Source organism: Channa argus, chromosome 23, assembly GCF_033026475.1.
Source record: "Channa argus isolate prfri chromosome 23, Channa argus male v1.0, whole genome shotgun sequence".
Classification (NCBI taxonomy): Eukaryota; Metazoa; Chordata; class Actinopteri; order Anabantiformes; family Channidae; genus Channa; species Channa argus.
Genome location: NC_090219.1, coordinates 12,157,747 through 12,177,719, shown reverse-complemented (window position 1 = coordinate 12,177,719; position 19,973 = coordinate 12,157,747). Strand labels below are relative to the sequence as shown.

Below are 19,973 nucleotides of genomic sequence, written 5' to 3'. Positions count from 1 at the left end.
ATTTGTGACTTATGGTTTGCTCATGCTACGCCTTCTATAAAGACACCGTGTTGTCCAGCAACACTAAGAGAGCCCCCACCCCCAATAACCTGGTTACTTAAATGCATGTAAATGTAATTAGATTCCATCTGTAGGCATCAGGTACTCAGAGAACTTCACAGCTAAGTTTGCAGTGTAGTGATGACACATGACCACAGACATTTGCATCTCAGGCTCAGAGCCATTACACCCATTGTGATTACTGACAAGTTGATAGGTTTTTGCAGCACTGTGAGTATGGACGGCAAGCCGTCATCACAGTCTACTTCAGCAGCTCGGTCTTCATCTTTTCATTCATCTCCAGTTCTGGAGCAGATTTTAGTTGACAGTAAGAAAAAGCATCAGCAACAGTTTAACTCCACCCGGGCCACTATCTCCCTTCATCTCTGACATGTTGGGAAACGCGTTTTTCTCAGTAAAACGAGCTACAAGTTAAGTGTCCGTGGGTCGTTCAACAAAAAAGATGCCAAACAACAGCAGAAGTCCTCAATGGTTTCTGGTTAAGCACTGTTTAAACTTCCACACAACACGAGCTCAAAATGAACAAATGCAGGCTGAACTTGACTGAAACAGACACCAGCTCAATTATAGTTACTTACTACTGCTCATTTTGTTTATATGTCTGGATTCAGAAGTACAATTTGATTATTATTAACACTGCTGCTAATGTTAAGATAACTCACGGAGACTGTGTCTGTGATCAGACAATAGAAGCTGTTGCTTCTCCAGACCACTACATAAATGGCAAAGTAAGACATTTTAGTACAAGCACAGTTCTACAAAGTGGACTATATTCTAACGGATGCACAATAACATTAAGATTGCAAGACCAATAATAACTTTTAACCTGTTTGCTAAAGAGGAAATACAGTAGCACACTCGTGAATAGTGAAAATACTAGAGCCTACATATTTTTGTAAAGCATGACATTAATCTGCTATCTATTGCAGGACAATAATCTACAATTTATCAAAAATATCTGGTCAACATAAGAAAAACAAGAAAAAGAGAAAACAAATCTATACAAAGAGGGAATAAAATGTGCTGATTTTTATTACAAGATTTTGCGGCTAAGCACAAAAGGTTAACAGGCTTTATAACACTGATACAGCAACACAGTTTTATTACCTCTAATGTCAGCATAAACCAAGGTCAACAATGGTCCCACATGCTGGGTTTGTACCTTTACTCAGAGCAAAGTGGTCCTGCCTTGAATGGGCAGCATAAAAAGCTATATAGTAGACAAAGCATCATTACATCGTTGCCACTGTATAACAGTTTACCACAATATAGATATTTGCTCCTCTTTTACGGTTTGGTAACCAGGTCTCGAACACTGGATGTCAAATCAAGAGAAGAATACATTTTCAAAATGTTATGGACATAGAACTCATTGAACATTAGTAAAAATATTTTTATAACAAAACATGCTTAAACTGCAAAACACTACATTATATTAACTAATCGATAATAGTCTTATGTGAGACGTTTTCTGTACAATCCCCCACTGTACAACCATCTGCCACTGGCTTAAAAACAGTCACATTACTTATGCTGAACTGCGTTAAAGAAAACCTCCTCCTCTGTTGTAGTCTGCTGCTTATGTTTACATATTTTCAGTTCCAGACCCAGTACTGTTGTTAGTCTGCAAGTTGTGGTCACCACTATTTATGTTTCCTCTCAATTACACTGCTGCCTTACACACACACACACACACACACACACACACACACACACGCTTTCATTAGTTACACCTGTACACGCGAATGCAACCCAATATAGTGGCACTGCCATGAATTCTACTTTCAGATCATTACAATTTCTCAGTTTTCTAGTGGAAACTTTCAGAAGGGTGATAATTCTATTAGGTGTTTATTATAAAGGTCAAAGTGGGCAGTGGAGTTGTACTGGATTGCATTAGTAGGTTTTGATGTTTTGGCCACCCCATTTAAAATGTGTTATATATATTTATACTTGGTACATATTTTAAGAACTCGAGTCCACGCTGAAGTACGTTGTGTCATTGTGTTCAGACATCTTTTCACACTCAAGGCCACAATTTCACTGCTGCAAAAATAGTTTAGAAAAAAAAGCCCCAAATTACTCAGCAAGCCTCATGGTGGAAAACTGACTGGATCATACTGTTCAGAACAAGTTAAACGGCTGTTTCCACACTTACAACCAACACCCCCACAGGATTAGCCAAGATCCTGGACGTATCACTGGCTTTACAGAAAGATAAACATGTGTCATCTGTTGTGTCTCTTTGTGTTGGTTCTCATGTATAATCCGTCACGAATTAAGGCCAATGCGACATTAAAAGTGGGTAAAATAAAGTTTACTTTTGTTTAAATGACAGCCACACACCTTGGGAGTAACTTTAAGCCATTTAAAGTAAAGCACTTTCACTGAGAAGCCTTTTCCTTCACGGCAGCTCATTCGAGGCCCTCGGTCAGTGGCTTAAATGCAGCCGCACAAACACGACTAACGCGGCACTGGGTCAGATTCTCAGCAGTACGTTTTCCTGACAGCAACGAAACCCTTACTGTTGTAATACGTGTGTAGCAAGTTACCAACAATCTGGAACCTGGCGGCCCAGCTCAGATATTAATATTATAGTGTCGGAGTTAGCGTTTACGTTGGCAACATTTCTGACCACTGGACAGTTGTCCCTGGATTTGTGAGGGCAGTGGAACAAGGCTTAAAATACTAATATTCAATGAGGAGTATTGCCCCGTTTGTTAACTGCACAACTAGAAAAAAGGAAACCGTTGCAAACACACCGATCACACGGAGCTAGCTGGCCTAGCTACCGTTAGCTGAATAAATCGAGAAGCTAGCTAACGTCAACTCGTCGGCCTTGGATTTCACTGCCCTTTGGCACAAAGCAAACAAGCACAACCATGACGTCGTGTATTTGTTTCAACTGAACAATATTCACCTCAAACAAACACAAAAATACAATCTTTTAAGATCAACGCCGAGTAAAATGCCGATACCGTGCAAAACCTGTGCACCGAACACCAAGGCCCACCGTGGCCCGCTACAAGGCTAGCGAGATCCATTATCGGACGCTGTGTTGCTTAGCTCTAATGAGATATTTTTAGTACAGTTACTGCAAAAGTTACACGGTGAATAACAGTTTCATAGGAAATACCCAGGTATTCAAACAAGAGATTATAAATATCAAACCAAATACAAACATCAACGTAAGGCGCTGCACAGATCGTTTATTTAACTGTTGACCTAACGTCCGATTTGTCATGGGGACAATTACCGTTGCGGCGCTTTCAACCTCCTGCCAAAGCCATGAGTCCATTATCGGACAAGCGGTTAAATTCCTCCCGGTGCGTCCTGCTTAAATTCACTTTTTATCACCTTCGACCTGCCACTGTTTTCACTGTCAGTCAGTTTAGACAATACGAGGATCGAGGCCACGTGAAAACGTTAAGCAGTTATGTAGCTGAATACTTCAATAGCTTTAAAGAGCTGAACACGCCAATGACGGTTTGACGCGCTTTCAAAGGTGGCTATTACTTCGTGTGGCTACGTTAAACGTTAGAGCCAAAATAATCTATTAAACCGTTTAATAATAACTGATATAGTTTAGAGGCAGTGGTTAAACATTTCCAGGTAAGCAGAAATAAGCAGGTCAGACGGGGACGTGTCCGATGATGGACGCATGTCCCTTAGCTCCCCGGTCTCTCCAGACAAAGACAGCAGCTAGCCTACTGAGCTAAGCCCCGGGATGGCTAGCAGGCTATCCCGCGTTTCAAAAAAGCTCATTGAAATCCCACCAAGAAAGCCAGCCTCAGCATGTCCACTTACCCCGTTTGGAATCCGTATTCGACCAATGTTCATGTGCACTCCATAGGTCCCGATAATCCCAGTAAAAACAGTTAAGACAAGCTCCCAAACTGGTGGACTGAACAGGCAGAGACCAGTCAACGTGCTCCCAGTTCACTGGACCGCAGCCATCACACGGTCACATCCCGGAGAAAACTGGAAAGCCGCGGGAAACACCGAGATTAGGGAGTCAGTTGTCGGAACTGGACGAAAATAAAACTAATCCCAGGTATTCCATGACTGGATGCGGTATTCCCAGAGTTTCCAGATCCGCGTTTTCCCTGGTAAGAGACACACAGACACCAACAGGCAGACAAACAGCACCGTGAGGCTAAATGGCTGTTAGGTACAAAGCAACCAAACCCCGGAGCCTGGAGGCGAGGAGTCACTGGACCTGGACTCGGTTCGCCGGATTGGATTCTCTCACTGGACCTGGATTCAATGGACGGAAGTCGCACTCATGTGCTGCATTCAGTCCACTGGCGGATTGTGAAAGAATAGACACCAGGGCCCCCAGACCTTCTTTTTAGTCGTGTTGACTCGGTTTTGGACATTTTGTGTCTATTTTAGTTATTTTATGTTTATGTTGAATAGATTCAGGTTCTAATCATTTTTACGATCAGCCTTTTGGCAGACACGTTTGTCCAAGGCGACTTATAAGTAAGTAGCACGGGGGGCTACGTGTCTTGCCTAGGAACAACTTTAGATGCAGCCAGGAGGAGTGGGAGTCAAACCCCTGACCCTGTGCTTCATAAGTAGCTTAGCATTTTTTTCTGGTTGTTGTTCATCTCATCTGTCCGGCATCTTGAATCTTGACTTGGCTCTTGGAAACAATTATAACGAACACTTCAAAGGTTCTGGCTCTGTGTGTGCGAAGCCTGTTCAGTAAACCCCTGTGAAGTACTTGTACTTCACTTGTACTTCAGATGTGAAGTACTTGTACTTAATTTTTAATTTACGTTTTACTAAAGTACAATACAGAGGGTAATAGTTTAACTGACATCTATCGGATAGCAGATCCTATTTCTAAAGCAAAAACATTTTAATTCTAACTAGTAGGGTAAGTCTCCAGAAAACGAATGGCAGTGAACGTAATGTCCTCCAAGGCAAGGAACCTTGACAGAGTGTGTGTAGGATGGAGGTAAGTGGTACCCTGACAGAGGTAGTGTTGCTCAGAGGCTTTCAGGTTGTCCCTTTCAGGGGTCGCCACAGCAGAATGACTTCTGCACGTTAATTTGGCCTGTGTTTTTACACCGGATGCTGCAACCTTCTGCATCCCAACCCGATGCTCTACCCATTGAGCCACCAGGCCTATAATAGAGTTAGTGATGTCATGTTAAAATGATCACATCCTTAGTGTGTGTGTGATTTTCATTTGATTCCACTTTTCATCAACATCCTGCACAGATGGAGCCACACAGTATCATTTACATTTTTATTTGAATCAAGTGTCCTGGGAAAGGGTGGGGGGGTTCAGTGTCTCGCCCAGAGACACTTTGACATATAGCTGGGATTGGGGATCGAACCACTAACCCTGTGGTCCGTAGAAAACTGCCTCACCAACTGAGCTACAGCCGCCCCTGGATCATTTTATACAATAAATAACTAATAATAAATGCCATAAATAATAAATAAATGTATATCATTTGGTTGGTTGTAGATAGAGACCTCTGAAGTGTTCACAAACTTTCAAGCACCATTTGATTGTCAAAGGTTTAGTAAAGCTAAAAGATTAAAGTTTGTTATTTGTCAAGCTTCACAACACTTTATTTTACATCCTTTATTAAGTCCTGCATACAGGACCTGTCATGAAGAACGTGTGCAGAGATGCAGCAACGCCACATATGGTCTGAACAGTAATAAAAGTACAAACGAGTCAAATGCAGAAATGTGCATAAAATGAGAACTGTGTCTATATATTTACTGTAGTGGTTGCTGAGAGCCTTCCTGTCACACATATCTCATTTAACTGCAGTCACATCATTAACACTGAGACAATCAAACATTGCTGAACATTGCTTTCAGCACTAACACCAGATAATGTCACTCAGGATTAAAAACAAATCAGTCCTCAAACTGCTTTCTAAGAACATATTTCTCTGGATGATTTTAGGCTGAAATCCGCATGTTAGCCAGAACAAGTGAAGCCACTTTAAGAACACAGGAGCTTTTGTGTGAGACATGTAAGCACTCTGTGGTTCGTTACTCTGATATCTACACCTTCTGCTGCAAAAGACAAGATGTAAATAACTGTCTTCATTTTCCACTCCAGTCACTGAGGCAACACAGATCTTCTCTCTGTCTCTCCTCAACTGCAGAGACTTCAGAATAAATGGATTCCCTACGGCGTTTCATCACAGCAAGAGCAGAGAACACACACCCACTCATGTTCAATTAATCCTTCACACACACACAGACACACACAGACACACACACAAACACACACACACACAATCTGTATTCAGAGGAGAAACTGAAGAGTAGTGAGTGGATTTTATATTCTAGTCATTTATAACCTGCTTAAATCCACTCAGGCCTGCATTACAATTTAGATTCCATTCAGAAATTGTCAGCATTACAACTAAACCAGTGGAAGTGAAGGACTTTACATACAGATCATTTGAGGTAACCTGGTGTCAGGGCTGTGGATGGATTTTTGAACAGGCCTACACAGATCCAGGGGCCTGACAGGTCAGAGGGCAGGTGGACCAGAGCCTCTGAAGTTACTGATTTTAGTTCTTGTTAAAAAGAGCTCAATTCAAAGACACAAAATGACCACAAACATGCACAAGAACAACAAAAAGGTCCCAAAAAGACACAAATTTACTAAAAATGAACATGAAGTGCTCAGTAAACTTGTCCCAGAGGGCCCATGTTTTCATATCTGCCCACTTCATTCTTTGATCGACTGGCCAAAAGGTGGCATCTCTTACCTCCCACCCCATCTAAAATAACATGCAGCACCACAGACCTGTCTGTGCTACCAGAGCCATTATCTTGCCTTTGATTTGAGATCAAAGTAAGGAAGCTTTGCCGAGCCTACAGCTAACGAACCGTGAAGCAGGCGACTGAGAGTTTGGTTTCATGGCAGCTCCACCTGCCAAGAAACCCAGTCCTGTTCAGAGCGTGAGGCCCCGGCTCCCCCATACAGTTTCTCCCTCACTTTAACTCGAGCTGACAGCTTCATAAGGGCACACCGTTGTTTATGTGTGAGCTTATGTGCCATCATTTCCCTCTCTGGGCTGCAGAGAGATCCCTCGACACACGTTCCCTCCTCAGACATTTAAAGTTCAGCTGCGGTCACGTTGAATCTCCCACACAGCTCACTGATTTCAGAGGAGAGGCCGTGACATGGCTGCTGCTCCTGGAGAGGCCTGCTGTGACCTGCTGTGACACAAATGAAAGAGGAAATGTTTCAAAGGGTGACGTCGCAATAACAAAGATCTTGTTCCCTCTGCAGCAACATTGAGTTTACATCATATTTACATGATGAAAGGTTGCACAGAAGCCAAATGTCTCATGAGGTTAGTGCTAAAAGCCAGAGAGCAGAGGTGGCAGAGGTACACAAATTCCACAGAAGTGCAAGTACTTACCTAAAAACACACTCCAGTTCTGCACAGCCCCGTGGGCATCAAATTTAATTAAAACACATTAAAGACGAATTCTGAACCAAGCAACTATACAAACAGATGCTGTCCAACCAATCAGTGTCCTGTGTGTGTGGGTGAACCAGTGTATCTACTTTAAATACAGTATTCAATAAAACGCTTAAAAACTTCTATCTGAAAACAAATTCCAAAGTGCAATATTATTTATTGATGCGTTTTTATTTCAGGGACATTGCTCATTAATCACTATCACTGACAATGTGTCACTGTTAGTTAGGAGGCTAATTTCCAACTGTTAAAGCGCCATAAAACAGCACAATGCACAACATATGTGAATTATGGTGATTAAGACAAGAGCTGAAGCAGCCAAAGACGACACAGAGCCAACACACAAAGCAGTGAGCTAACACAACAATATGAAGCAGATCAGCGCAGGTAGTTACAATGTGAAACAATGTGAAATCACAATAACAGCCGTAGTAAAACTGGAGAGGACATAGTATAAAGTAGAGTTTTACATTAGAATAAGGTTAATTTCACTTTTGAATGTGTGTATTGGGATAATATGTTATGTGTGTGTTATGTGCCGCCTCATCGTGGCTGAGCATCAGCTCAGTAATAATAAATAAGGAACCTTATCTGGCTACAATGAGATAAAGCGGGGTACATCTCCATGGCGACAACCCCCAGGCCTGCAAACACACAACAAAACACCACCTCTTGCTGGTTTCCACTGAGAGTGTGCAGCTATTACCACAGGGGCAGCATGCACAGGTCATACCAACCGATGAAGCCCGTCACCAACCGCTACCTGCAGCAGCGATGGGACCAGAACAACTACGAAAACCACCGCCGAAGGGTAGGGGGGGATGTGGAGGGGTGGCTGCTGAAATTTTGGTTCGGTATCACTGGTTTGCTGTTAAATTACTAAATAGGACACACAGGGTTGATGAGGTTGTGAATTAAAGAATGCTGAGATGCTGCTGTACCTGGCTGACAAGCTACAGGTGACTCCTCAGATCTGTTGCTAATGCAGCTGTGAAAATATGGCTGAAACTGCAAAGTGACCTCTGGTGTGTTAGATCCACTCATTAGCACATTTGACCTGAAGACGCAGGAGGACGAAGGAGCTGCTGAGGTATCAGGTAGGTTTACGCAGACTTCACTTACCTGTGTTTACCTGTCCAGGTGACTGATGCCCTGCCTGTAGTGGACACCAAGGGCGTGAGGACACCAGCCCACATCCAGCTAAAACTTAAAAAGCTGCAGGTCAGTTGACAACCGTTTTTTAAATCCCAGGATTTATCAAAAAGTTTCAAATGAGCTTGATTAAAATGCGACCATGCAGTGTGTGACTGCCTGCTCTGAAGCTCGCTAGTCATTTCTTCTTCTCCCCAAATGTCCTCACTCTGTGGTTTAACTCCTGGTTGTTGTGTTCAGCTGCATCATGAGCGACTGTCGGCCATTGACAGAGACAATCGGCGGTTGACCTCCAAAGTGGCCGACATCTTTGGCTCTAAAGGTCTGGTTGACCACCAGAACCAGTATCACCTGAGGAGGTAAAAGCACAGACAGAGACACAAAGCAACTTCCTGTTAGCTCATTTGCCGGTTTGTGTTGTCCTGACATGTCATGCTTTGTTGTGTCATAATGTGACGCGTCTCCTGTGTTTAAGTTGTGGTTTGAACGGACATTGTGTTTGTTGGAAAGACGGGAGATGAGGAACTGATGGAGAAATGCTGCATCATGTATGAAACACCAAAGATGCCACAATTTTTCTCCTTTTTCCCATAGTTTGGTTTTTCAGCCTTTTTTTCTTAATCTAGTGTGAATCCACCAGTGCAGAGCCAGCTGTCACCGCATATGCTGACAAAACCACTAGGTCTGTTCACAGCAGTGACATTGGCAACAAAACCATTTTTGCATCATACTTACAGTATTTATATATATATATATATATATATATATATATATATATATATATATATATATATATATATATATATATACACACACACACACACACTCACATATGCATTGAGAAACAAATGGGAGCCACATTGCTGGCAAATGGACAGTTTCCAAGGGTTGAAAATAAAAGACAAAGCACCAAAAATCTAAGAGGCAATAAATGGCCAAAGGTAGAGCAAAATAATCAAAACAATAAAATGTTCGTAGACACAACATGACTAGATAGACACACAACATGTACAATTACCACAACCAGACTCAAACGAAAGCAGACTCTGTGCTGCCATTACCTAATCATGGAGTCAGCATGATTCAAAACAGGTGTGACAGGTGGGAAAACAAACAATGACCTCTTCCAGATTCCCATCATGCTGTTCCTTTTCTCTTTAATGCTCCGTCACCCTGGTATTGTTCTGATGCAGTAGGTCATGTCATGTGTTTCGTGTGGAGCCACACCCTTTTTTCAAATGATCACTCCTGAAGCTGAGCATGTGCTTTCTTGACGTCTCTAAAAAGAGTTTTTCTCGACTTGACGCGGACACTTCCTACTCCCACTGAGATCTTTAACATTGTTGGAGCTTTAAATAATTGATGTGACCGGCTCTTCTCTGTTATGGCGTTGAATTATTGATCTGGGTGTGGGTGTGTGGAGGTGGTGCTAGTCACAGACGGCTTTTCATCTGCTCTCACACTCGCCTGTAAAACCTGGAGTGTTGACAGGAGCTGTAAAGCCTCTGAAATCAGGTCAGGTTTGGTCTTTTCTTCTGTCACTCAGGGAATCTACTGGAACTCTGCTCCAACAACCAGCCTTACAACAGGACTTCACACGCAGATTAACACAGGCTAATAGTTCCGCGTCATGTTCAGCCTGCTTACAGTCAACTTAGAAACCAGCAAAAGTACATATCATTTTAGTGACGTCATCTCTTTATGTGTCAGTTGGGACAGTGTCCACAGCTAATCACAAGATACCTGACACATTAGCAACATGTTGAAGTTGCCACAACTTAATATTTCTCAACGTTTTTTTTTCAGCTTTTTTCCACCCTGTAAACATGGATTAACATTCATGCATGTGTCCATAGACACACAAAAATTAAAACCAGACACAAAATAGCCCAACTCATCAAATTAAAAATGTGTGCAAACAGACAAAGACAAACTGAAACGAAAATGTTAGAAATTCTTTACTGACTGTTGTTGTGGACAGCTGCTACATCCAAGGTCATGAGGTTTCCAGGATGACGTGGGGACGACACCCCTGGCCCAGCTGTGTCTCAGACGGCAGGCAGTGTGCGGTGAGAGGCAAACTATCAAAGTATGCATCCATCAGAGTGTGGCTTTTGATTTTTCCTCCCAGTCTGAATGCTGACAGGAGGAGGGAGGAGCTCCTATCGATCAGCCGTCAGAATCAGGCAATTTACCATCGAATCACATCCCGTCAGTCAGAGTACCGCCACCAGCTGTGGCTGGATGACTGGGAGAGGGCAGAGCGTTGGCGGGAAGACATTTCCCGGTACCCCCGAGGCCCCGCAGAGAAACAGGTGAGTCCAGATAAGGAAAATGTGGGACAATAATGTGGTTTATGCACAGCTGAATGTGTTAGCAGCTTAAAGTTATTAACACAATGGCTGAACATCCATCACAGAGGTTTTTTACTGTATGTCTTTGTGAAGACGTATGAGGAACATGCACACAATGAATTTTACCATCAAGATTTCCTCTCTGAGAACTGATCCCCCCCCCCATTTGAGACCTACCCAATAAAATGGACCGCAGATCGAGAACCGGACGGAGAAGAGGAGCCTGTTGTTCGTCGGCTGTGTGCGATAAATGGAGTGAATCTATGTTCACGACTGCAGACCCTGCGGTGGTTGTTATCTCAGCATGTGTGATCCGTGCTGTGTGTGTTTGTGTCTGCAGAGGTCGTGTAGGAAGGTGAAGTTTGCAGCTGCGGAGGACGGCGAGCGGTCAACAAGCTGCAGCAACACCAGCACCAACAGGTCCTGAGCCTCCAGCCTCCAAGTTCCAAGCCTCTGGACCTGAGTCCCGAGCCGTCCTCACTTCACTGCTGTAATCAAGGACACTCCCAAACAGTTTTCTGAAAACACACATCTGTCTGAAAGGATCCTTGCTGTTGCTGATGGGGCAATGTTCATGTCACTTAAGATGTTTTTTTGGGGGGGATTTATTTTAGTTTATTGGACGAAATGAGAGAGAAACTCGTGTCCCACATGATGTGAAGGATGACACAGAAGTCCAACAAGTCCAGGCCTGATTTGATTTGTAGTTTTCAGTGTGTCAAACACAACAAAAACAGCATCAATGCAGGAATCCAGGGGCCTCACACAGCCACTGAATTTAGAAATCAAAGACAAATCCTCAGGGCTAAAATAGACAGTCCAGACAAGTTAAACACACCTCAACATTTACTTTCCACCACTGGTGCAACACAAGTCAGCAACACTGGCTCTAATCTGATGAGCACGAGTTTCTCTGAAGGTGACGATGCACTGACAATAAAGAAGCACATTCACAGTGAACAACATGATGAGACATAAAGACATAGGACACGATGTCCAGAACCCTCCCTCGTTAGCAGGGGCTGCAGTTCTCCTGCAACATATACATATACTGCAATTAAGGCGAAGCTATCATGACAAAATGTGGCAAAAAGTCTGTGTATTCATTCATGAGGTTTATTTTGTTTTCTGGTGAGTGACAAACATATTACAGCAGATGTTTATGTAATAAAACAAGTCTTTGTTTGGATTTTAGGATGATTGTGGATGATTTGTGGTTTGTTCCTGTTGTTTATGTTGATGTGAGTCTAATAACAATGAGCTCTGATGTTTGTCACATGACTCTGAATAAAGATTGAATAAAGATCACTTCCTGGTTGTGTTGGGGTCAAACTGTCAACTTCATCAGATCCATCCATGCCCTGGAATATAATAAAGGTTAGTTTAAGTATGTGCAGTCTTCTCCACTGGGTGGCAGTGGACACATGTGTGGCGTCTCTTCTCTGATGGGATGGGACTAAGTGGGAGACGAAAGTGTGAAACTCATCCCACACAACATTTCTTTTCTATTACCAGAATTTCATTAAACACAGAGGCCATGAAAATGTCCTGCAAATCACACACACACACACACACACACACACACACAAACACACAAATGAAAATCAACTGCACCTGAAGGCTTTAAATCAGTCACAGTTACAGTGGCTATAGACAAAGACATGGAAGTCTTTGAAGTAAGGTGATTTCTGGATAACTTGGTCATAAAATCTGATCTGATCTTTATCTAAGTCACAAACAAGATGTGCTTAAGCTGCACACACACATTATGACCTTTCATGTCTTTACTGAACATTAAACAGTGCTGGGGGAAAAAGTAAGTGAAGCCTTGGATCTAATAACAGATTGAATCTCCTTTAAAGCAGTTTCCCGTAGCTGTGAACCAGACCTGCACAAAATCTTTGGACTGTTTCCTAACAGAGCTGATTTAGCTTGGACATGAAAAATTCTCTTAAACACTTGGAATCGGAACATTTTCACCTTGACGGTGGAGGATTCACTGTAGGACAGGATCGGTTTGAGCTGGCTGTACCTAATAAACTGACAACTGAGTGACTTTGCAGTGGAAACTTTAATTCCAGCAGTCTGTCTTCAAACTGAGCTCGATGAGAAGCCTCCTCAGGCCAGGACCATGTGGGAACAGTTAACCAGCGTCTGCAACCCAGAGCAGCTCCTCCCGGCACCAAACACTAAATTCACCCTAATTATTTGGGGACTTTTTAAAAAAACTATGACATAGAAGAGCCCATGTAAATATGCATTTGCTGCATGTATTTGTGAGTGGACAGCGGTTGTCCCACCCTGTTTTACAACATTTGACTTCATTGCAGTCAGACAGAGCAGAGCCGCTCCAGCAGCTTCATCCGAACAACACCAAACTAAATCTGTACAAAGGAAAAACCAAATAACAAACACATGCATCCAAGTGATTATCAGAGAAGTCAGCGAGGAGCTTCTCATACCAGCAAATATCACAGACGATAGAAGGTTTGCTGCAATCCTGTGTGTTGATTTCAGGTCTTTATGTGATTAACAAAAGTCCAATAAAAGGCATGTTTGCTGTGAAAGGCACAGATCTGTTGTGACCCACAACTCAGTCCATATGTCAGGACAAAAGACAAGACAGAATAGTCTCCTACTTTAATGGTAAATGTTCTGCACTTATATAGAGGTTTTCTACCTATTGGCACTCACAGCACTTTCACACATTCTTATTCACCCATTCGCACTCACAATCACACACACACTCACACACCAATGGGGGAGCTGCTTTGCAGCTGGCCAACGCTCACCGGGAGCCGGGATCGAACTGTGGGATTGGTGGACAACCGCTCTACCTCCCACCTCCTCGTTTGAGTGCCTTGTTGCCAACTACCTATCTTGTTTTTCACTGTTTTGACTTGAAGTTTGCAATAATCTGTCCAAAAGTTGCTATCTACATAAATGGATTTGGTTGATTGATGAAGAGCAGGGAGCTCTCTGTAAAGCTTCACACTAAGAGTTAATGGTGATGCACGGATCACAACAAGAGTAGAAAACCACTTCTAAAGCTTTGAGTGCTCACAGGACCACAGTGGCCTTGATAACTGTGATGTAGAGATGGACATTGATCAGGTAGAAGACAACAGTGTCTCTAACTTCAGATGTTCTCTGCAGAGAGGGCAGAACATCTCAGTAACACTCCATCAATCAGGCCTCGGCCTCAAACCACAGTTCAGTGGCTCCACTCTCTCATCTGAACCTCCAGCTGCTTCCAGTAGGTCAGAACACTCTGTATGGTAGCTGCTGCCATGTGTGTGTGTGTGTGTTTGTGTGTGTGTGAATAAGAAGAAATGTTTTAAACTGCTTTGGATAAAAGGGCTGTAGTTCTGCTCCAGAGTGTACGAGACTGGGGCAACAGGTCAATTTTAACAATTTTAACACCAGGACTAGAACAGCCAAGACAACACTGGAGTGTCTTCAGGACATGTCACTGACTGGAATTGGTCCAACCAAAGACCAAAGTTTAAGCCCACAGGTCTTTGGAAGGACCTGAAAATGACAGTTGAGACACTTCTCATCCAATTTGATGGAGCCTGAGAGCATCTGACAAAGGATGAGATAAATTGCACAAGTCCAGGAGAGAGAAGATTGTAGAGACTGAAAAATGTTTCAACCCTAAAATCACAAATTTGTTTCAGAGGCCTTTACAATCTGTACAGAACATGAAAACTAAGGACAGAGTCTTGAAACCAATTGGACAGAGAACAACTCCCCAGTTTACTCGAATAATTGTCTTCATATCACTAAATAAAGATAGATTTTTCAAACATTTGAATCTAATCTAGAAACATGTCTTAACCTTGCCAGTTTGGTTTATTTAGTTTAGCTTGGTGGGTAAAAATGACAATTTTATCCATATAACATATATTTTAAAACTCTTTTATGTGATATTTTAAATTTTCTTTATTATTTATTTTATCTAATATCTTCCTAACGCACTAAAGCTGCAGCAGCTTAAAAGTCCTTGACCCTGTCGGGACAGTAAAAATTTGTAGGAATTGTTGCTGTTGTCAAAATATGTGAATTGTCAGGAGGAGCCCAAACTTTGGATCAGTGGATCAGTGGAATACAGAAGTCCCCATGTTTAAATCCCTGCCCATTCACCAAACGTGTCCTCCAACAAGGCGTGACATTCGGCGTGGCTGCCCACTGCTTTAAATCAAGTACGCAAATGTATATGTAACATGTCTATAAAATGCCAACCCATCAAACTTCAACAAGCCTCACAGCTTACACAGATCCAGTGCCTGAGAACAGAGTGTGTTGTCTTTTCTTTAAGCTGGAAGCAGGAAATTAAACAGCTCTGCTCAGACGGTCATTACAGCAGTTTTCTTAGTCTGCACTCTGGTTTTTGCTCTGTGGTTCAGATGATCTCAGAGCAGTTTATGCTCTCAGCTGTGATGTTTTGGTGTCACTTTTTTAGTCATTCACTTGTCATGGAACAGGTCCTGTCTCACTGGTCCTTAAAGCTCATTTTAGTCTTTGTTTTGCCCTGTTTGAATCCTGTGACCAAACTATAGGGTTCAGTAGTAGATTTCAGTAGATTTTTGAAACTGGACCTAAAATAAACTCGATTTGATTAATTTTCCTCTTCTTTATGCATTTGTTATCCAGACAAACACAGTTGGCTTCAAACTGAAACCCTTTCAATCAAGTCAATCAAGTCAATTAAAGTATCACTGACTGACACTAAATGACCGTAGAAAGGAACAGGATTATGATCATTCACATTTTTACCATATAGTGTATATAGAAATATACACTGAAGCAAACTTCAATTAAACTGCACTAAGCTACTTAATCTTACAATCAGCACTATTGTCTGAGTATGTGAGGGTAAAAATCAGAAACCAGCGCAAAAGACATGATCTAGATAATCAATTGTTCAAAATGTACAAGAGAACAAAAGCCCTGTGTGTCCAGGTGAACCAGAGCAACAGGAAGGTGACTGAGAGAAACTCCCATCTGTCAATGTGGCTCTGCAAGAATGAATTATTCAGGGCCCAGTGTGATGGGTGAGGGGACTCGGATCAAGAAATAAGAAGTAGAAACAGTAGACAGTCTCAGTGCAGTAGACCTGTCCTGTAAGAAAGACCAAGGCCAATAGACACCAACTGAACTCTCTACAGGTGTGCCACAGGGTTCAGTTCTTGGTCCTCTTCTTTTTTTCTGTCCATACTACATCCCTGGGTTCTATCATCTGCTCACATGACTTATCTCTTAGCTCTTCTGAGCTTTAAGGACCACATCTCCTCAGTCTGTAGGACATGCAGATTTGCCCTCTACAACATCAGGAAGATCAGACCCTACCTCACAGAATATACAACCCAACTTATTGTACATGTGCTGGTCGTATCTATCTCTTGATGGGGTCACTGGCATCTGCAGTCAAACCCTTGCAGATGATGCAAAATGCAGCAGCACGCAGCATTTTTAATCAGCCAAAAAGGACCCATGTCACACCACTCTTCAGATCTCTACACTGGCTTCCTGTAGCTGCTCGCATCAGGTCCAAAGCTCTTGCCTACTGGGGGATCACGTCAACAGCTCCTTCTTACCTCAACTCCCTCATCCAGGTCTACAATCCCTCCTGTCCAATGTGCTCTGCCAGTGCCTCTGGTGGTCCCAGCACCACACAGAAGACACCAAGCAAACTGAACGCTCAGCAAACTCATTCACAATATTACACAAACTGCTGAAAACAAAACTCTTCCACACTCAAATCTACTTATATCTATTAAAAAAAGGAAAAACTTCCTTTATCTCATGAAACATCAACTCTTCTTCTAACTAGACTTTGCGCTGATGTTTTCTCCTTTTTCTTGCTGCCTTGTACCTCACCTGAAAGCCGCTTTGGATAAAAATCCTCTGACAAATGACTAAATGGAAATTATTTCCCAGGTAGATTTCTGTTGGAAACTGTAAATTTCTCTGCCATTTATACGAGTAACCAGGTTTCTAATCGTCTTTCTCCAACAGTGCATGTGTGTAACCAGAGGCTGCGGACAGGACCAAGCAGCTGAGTGAAAGATGTGTGAAAGCTGTGTGTTCACTCTCCTCCTCCTGTGCTGTCACTCTGCTGAGACATGTGTGATGTGTTTTCTGTCCCAGTTAAAATCTGTGAACCAGGCGTCTAAAATGAGTTTGAGGTGGAGGAGAAATCAGGTCACTCTGCTGCTGCATGTATACGTGAATTTACGGTAATCAGGTTTCTAAAGTGCATTTAAATATAGTCATCGATCCATCCCTGACCTCAGTGTGTCCTTCAGTGTGTCTGAAGGTACAGTACATGTGTTGGCCTTCACTAACTGACCCTTAGCCTGTTGAAAGGCTTTTTTACCGGCTGTTTCACTTTAACTCGGCTGCTTTGACTCTGAGTTTCCACTTGTTGTTCCCAACAGAATGACAGCAGCCTTCTGCCATCCAGTCACTGTGTGTGTGTGTGTGTGTGTGTGTGTGTGTGTCTGTGTGGGAGCATAAATGTGTTAACACAATTACACTGTGGGCTCTGTGGGCCTCACAACTTCTCATTAAATGGTCCAGATTTGATATTTGCTCGTGTTACTCGGGTTTGGGTTTCGGTGAGTTAATTTAAAGCCACATCTGGACATGATTAAATATTCTCATTTAACTCTTTGACGCTGTCTTACCAATGGACATTCAGCAGAACGAAGCAAAAAAGAGACAGAACCCTTGAACAGGACTAAATGTTCATATGTCCAGTTAGAAAAGACGCTGCAGAAACTGCTCGAGAATCTGCGTATTTTTAAATGTTCTTCACTATCACAGTGAAGTGATAGTGACAGTGACAGTGTCTGCGGATTTGTGGCTCCAGTGCAAACTGGAGTGAATCAGCTGCACTAAATACAGGTTTATGGAGAAAATCCAATCCTGTCAGTACAAAGCACATTATGACTTCTTGATCTGCTCTGTATGTTTCAACCTGTTTCAACCTGTTTCAACCCATGGATGTTAGATTAGACACCTGTTTAAATCTTGAGCTACTTCTACTAATGAAGCAAAACAATCAAGCTGCTGAACTGATTCAGAAGTTCTACCGATTGGTCAAAGAACCCACTAACAGACAGAGGACAGGTGTGATCCATAAAGTTAACTGTGGGCTAATGTAGTGCTGTTCCTGGGCGGTTGGGGTAAGAGCAAGGTTGGGTTTCGGTTAAGGTGAGCAAAACTAACACCAGCAACAGTAGTTAATGAGATGGGATTTTCAAAAGAATTTCAGACTGAGTTTAACTGTTTGGGATGTTGGTGACATCAGAGTGAATACGGAAGATAAAGTCACGTTCAAGCAGTAATTATCCGGATTTGCTTCATAACATCTTGTTCACCAGTTCAAAATCAATGACCCAAGACACAACAGCCCTTTCTCATTCCCGAGATGTCAAAAAGAACTGCTGTTACATGCTGACGTTCAAAGTTCCCCTTTGCGTTGGTGATTGACTTACAGAGCTGTCAGTGTAGTTAATTAGAAACCCTGGTGCTTCAGTAATTGACTAAATCTATGACATTAAAAATAAGAAGAGACATAGTCTCATAGAGGGCGGATGGCATAAGAAGACACAGGACTTTTCCAATGAAGGAAAAGACTATAGTGTGAGACATTGTGCACTTTATTGATGATTGTGTCACAATGTTTGCAGCGTTTTGTTTTAGTTTCATTTTTCTTCTGACTAAACATGACGCTGAGGATGTTGTGCCTAACCCTCGTTTCTTAATGTAACATTGCCCTGAAGTTGTGTTCCCTGAACTTAAATGTGGATAGAAAGTCGTTGATGTGACGTCAATATTATACACCAAAGGACGCTGTGGGATGAGACAAAATGTCATATTTATGTGGGGACCAGCAAACAAAGATGCAGTAAAAGAAAAAAGAAAAGGGTAAAAGCCTGATGTGGAGGACAATAAATGAGCAATGTGCAAAACAAACCACTTCCAGAGGAAAGTTCTGGAGCTGGAAAAGGCCACTGAGCCTAAAAGCTCTACTCCTGTTAGTGTGCATCTCCCCCTGCTGCTGGTCTGCTGCTTTGGACCAGTTTCAGGAGACGTGTTTGCTTTAGTTCCTCTTTTCAGTGAGAGTGAAGTGTGTTCTTCAGCACATTGCAGCCTCTTAAAGTGGCTACGACACTTGTGCAGTTTGCTGGAAATGTGTTCGAGTTAGATAATGATGTCATGTGTTCATTTCAATGCCTTTATGAATTATTTACATTATTATTTATTTTATTGGAATAATTGAAAACATGGCTTCCTGTCAAGAACTCTGTCAATGACTGATGAAGAAGTGAGTTCTGATGCCTCGAGTTCTTTTTCCTTATGTGCAAGTTGCACTTCACAGAACAAACTCAAATTCCACACGGTACAAATCCTGCTTCCTCTGTGGGAAATAAACAGTTCTATTGCTGTGAAGCCAATGTCACTGCTCCAAATGTGGAATAAAAATGTGAACAACCCTTAAAGTGTCCCTCTCACCCTCTGAGACAAACAACACTATGGACCTGATGAGGTTCCCTCACAGGGGAAGAACATGATCAAGCCTCCATCATTATTATCATGACACTGCAGCTCCTCAGTCTGTTAGTTTTCACTGTTGTGGTTAAGATGCATTGGTTTGAAATTGGGTTTGTTTTGTCTTTTTTGAGCTCTCCATTGGTTTCTGGCCCTGTTTCCCAGTACACGGCCCTGATCAATAGTCTGTCCAACTTTCTGGGGCGTTAATACATAACTGGTGTTCTGCCTTTTAAGACGAGTTTGGTAATAATCTTTTGTCATGAATGCAGAAATCAAACCAGAGGTTCAAGAAGTGGTCATTGCCTCAAATCTTACAGAAAGGTAACAGAAAATGTAGCTTGTGTCTTTTCTCAGTCCTGCA

At 42.4% G+C, this 19,973-nt stretch overlaps 2 protein-coding genes across 4 annotated transcripts in view; one reads left to right on the top strand and one right to left on the bottom strand.

The window, feature by feature from the left end:
- Nucleotides 1-4,245, bottom strand: part of znf609a (zinc finger protein 609a) — a 45,683-nt gene extending 41,438 nt beyond the window's left edge. For both annotated transcript variants that reach the window (XM_067493704.1, XM_067493703.1), the window contains exon 1: nt 3,868-4,245. The gene's annotated coding sequence lies outside the window, so the exon portion shown is untranslated. The remainder of the gene's footprint in view (nt 1-3,867) is intronic.
- Nucleotides 4,246-8,142: 3,897 nt separating this feature from the next.
- si:ch211-284k5.2 (sperm axonemal maintenance protein CFAP97D1) lies at nt 8,143-12,356 on the top strand. Of its 2 annotated transcripts, none has more exons than XM_067493939.1 (5): nt 8,143-8,352; nt 8,682-8,762; nt 8,934-9,052; nt 10,675-11,008; nt 11,388-12,356. In XM_067493939.1, the coding sequence occupies exons 1-5, from the start codon at nt 8,167-8,169 to the stop codon at nt 11,472-11,474; spliced, it is 807 nt and encodes a 268-aa protein (XP_067350040.1). In that variant the 5' UTR covers nt 8,143-8,166; the 3' UTR covers nt 11,475-12,356. The 2 variants fall into 2 exon arrangements, with proteins under 2 accessions (XP_067350040.1, XP_067350041.1); XM_067493940.1 differs by having other exon boundaries at nt 8,151-8,352; nt 10,825-11,008.
- The last annotated feature ends 7,617 nt before the right edge of the window (nt 12,357-19,973 follow it).

Coding starts and splice junctions, on each gene's coding strand:
- si:ch211-284k5.2 (XM_067493939.1), top strand. CDS start 8,167: ATGGCGACAACCCCCAGGCCTGCAAACACACAACAAAACACCACCTCT. Junction 8,763..8,933: donor TAAAACTTAAAAAGCTGCAG/GTCAGTTGACAA, acceptor TGTTGTGTTCAG/CTGCATCATGAGCGACTGTC. Junction 9,053..10,674: donor AACCAGTATCACCTGAGGAG/GTAAAAGCACAG, acceptor TGTTGTGGACAG/CTGCTACATCCAAGGTCATG.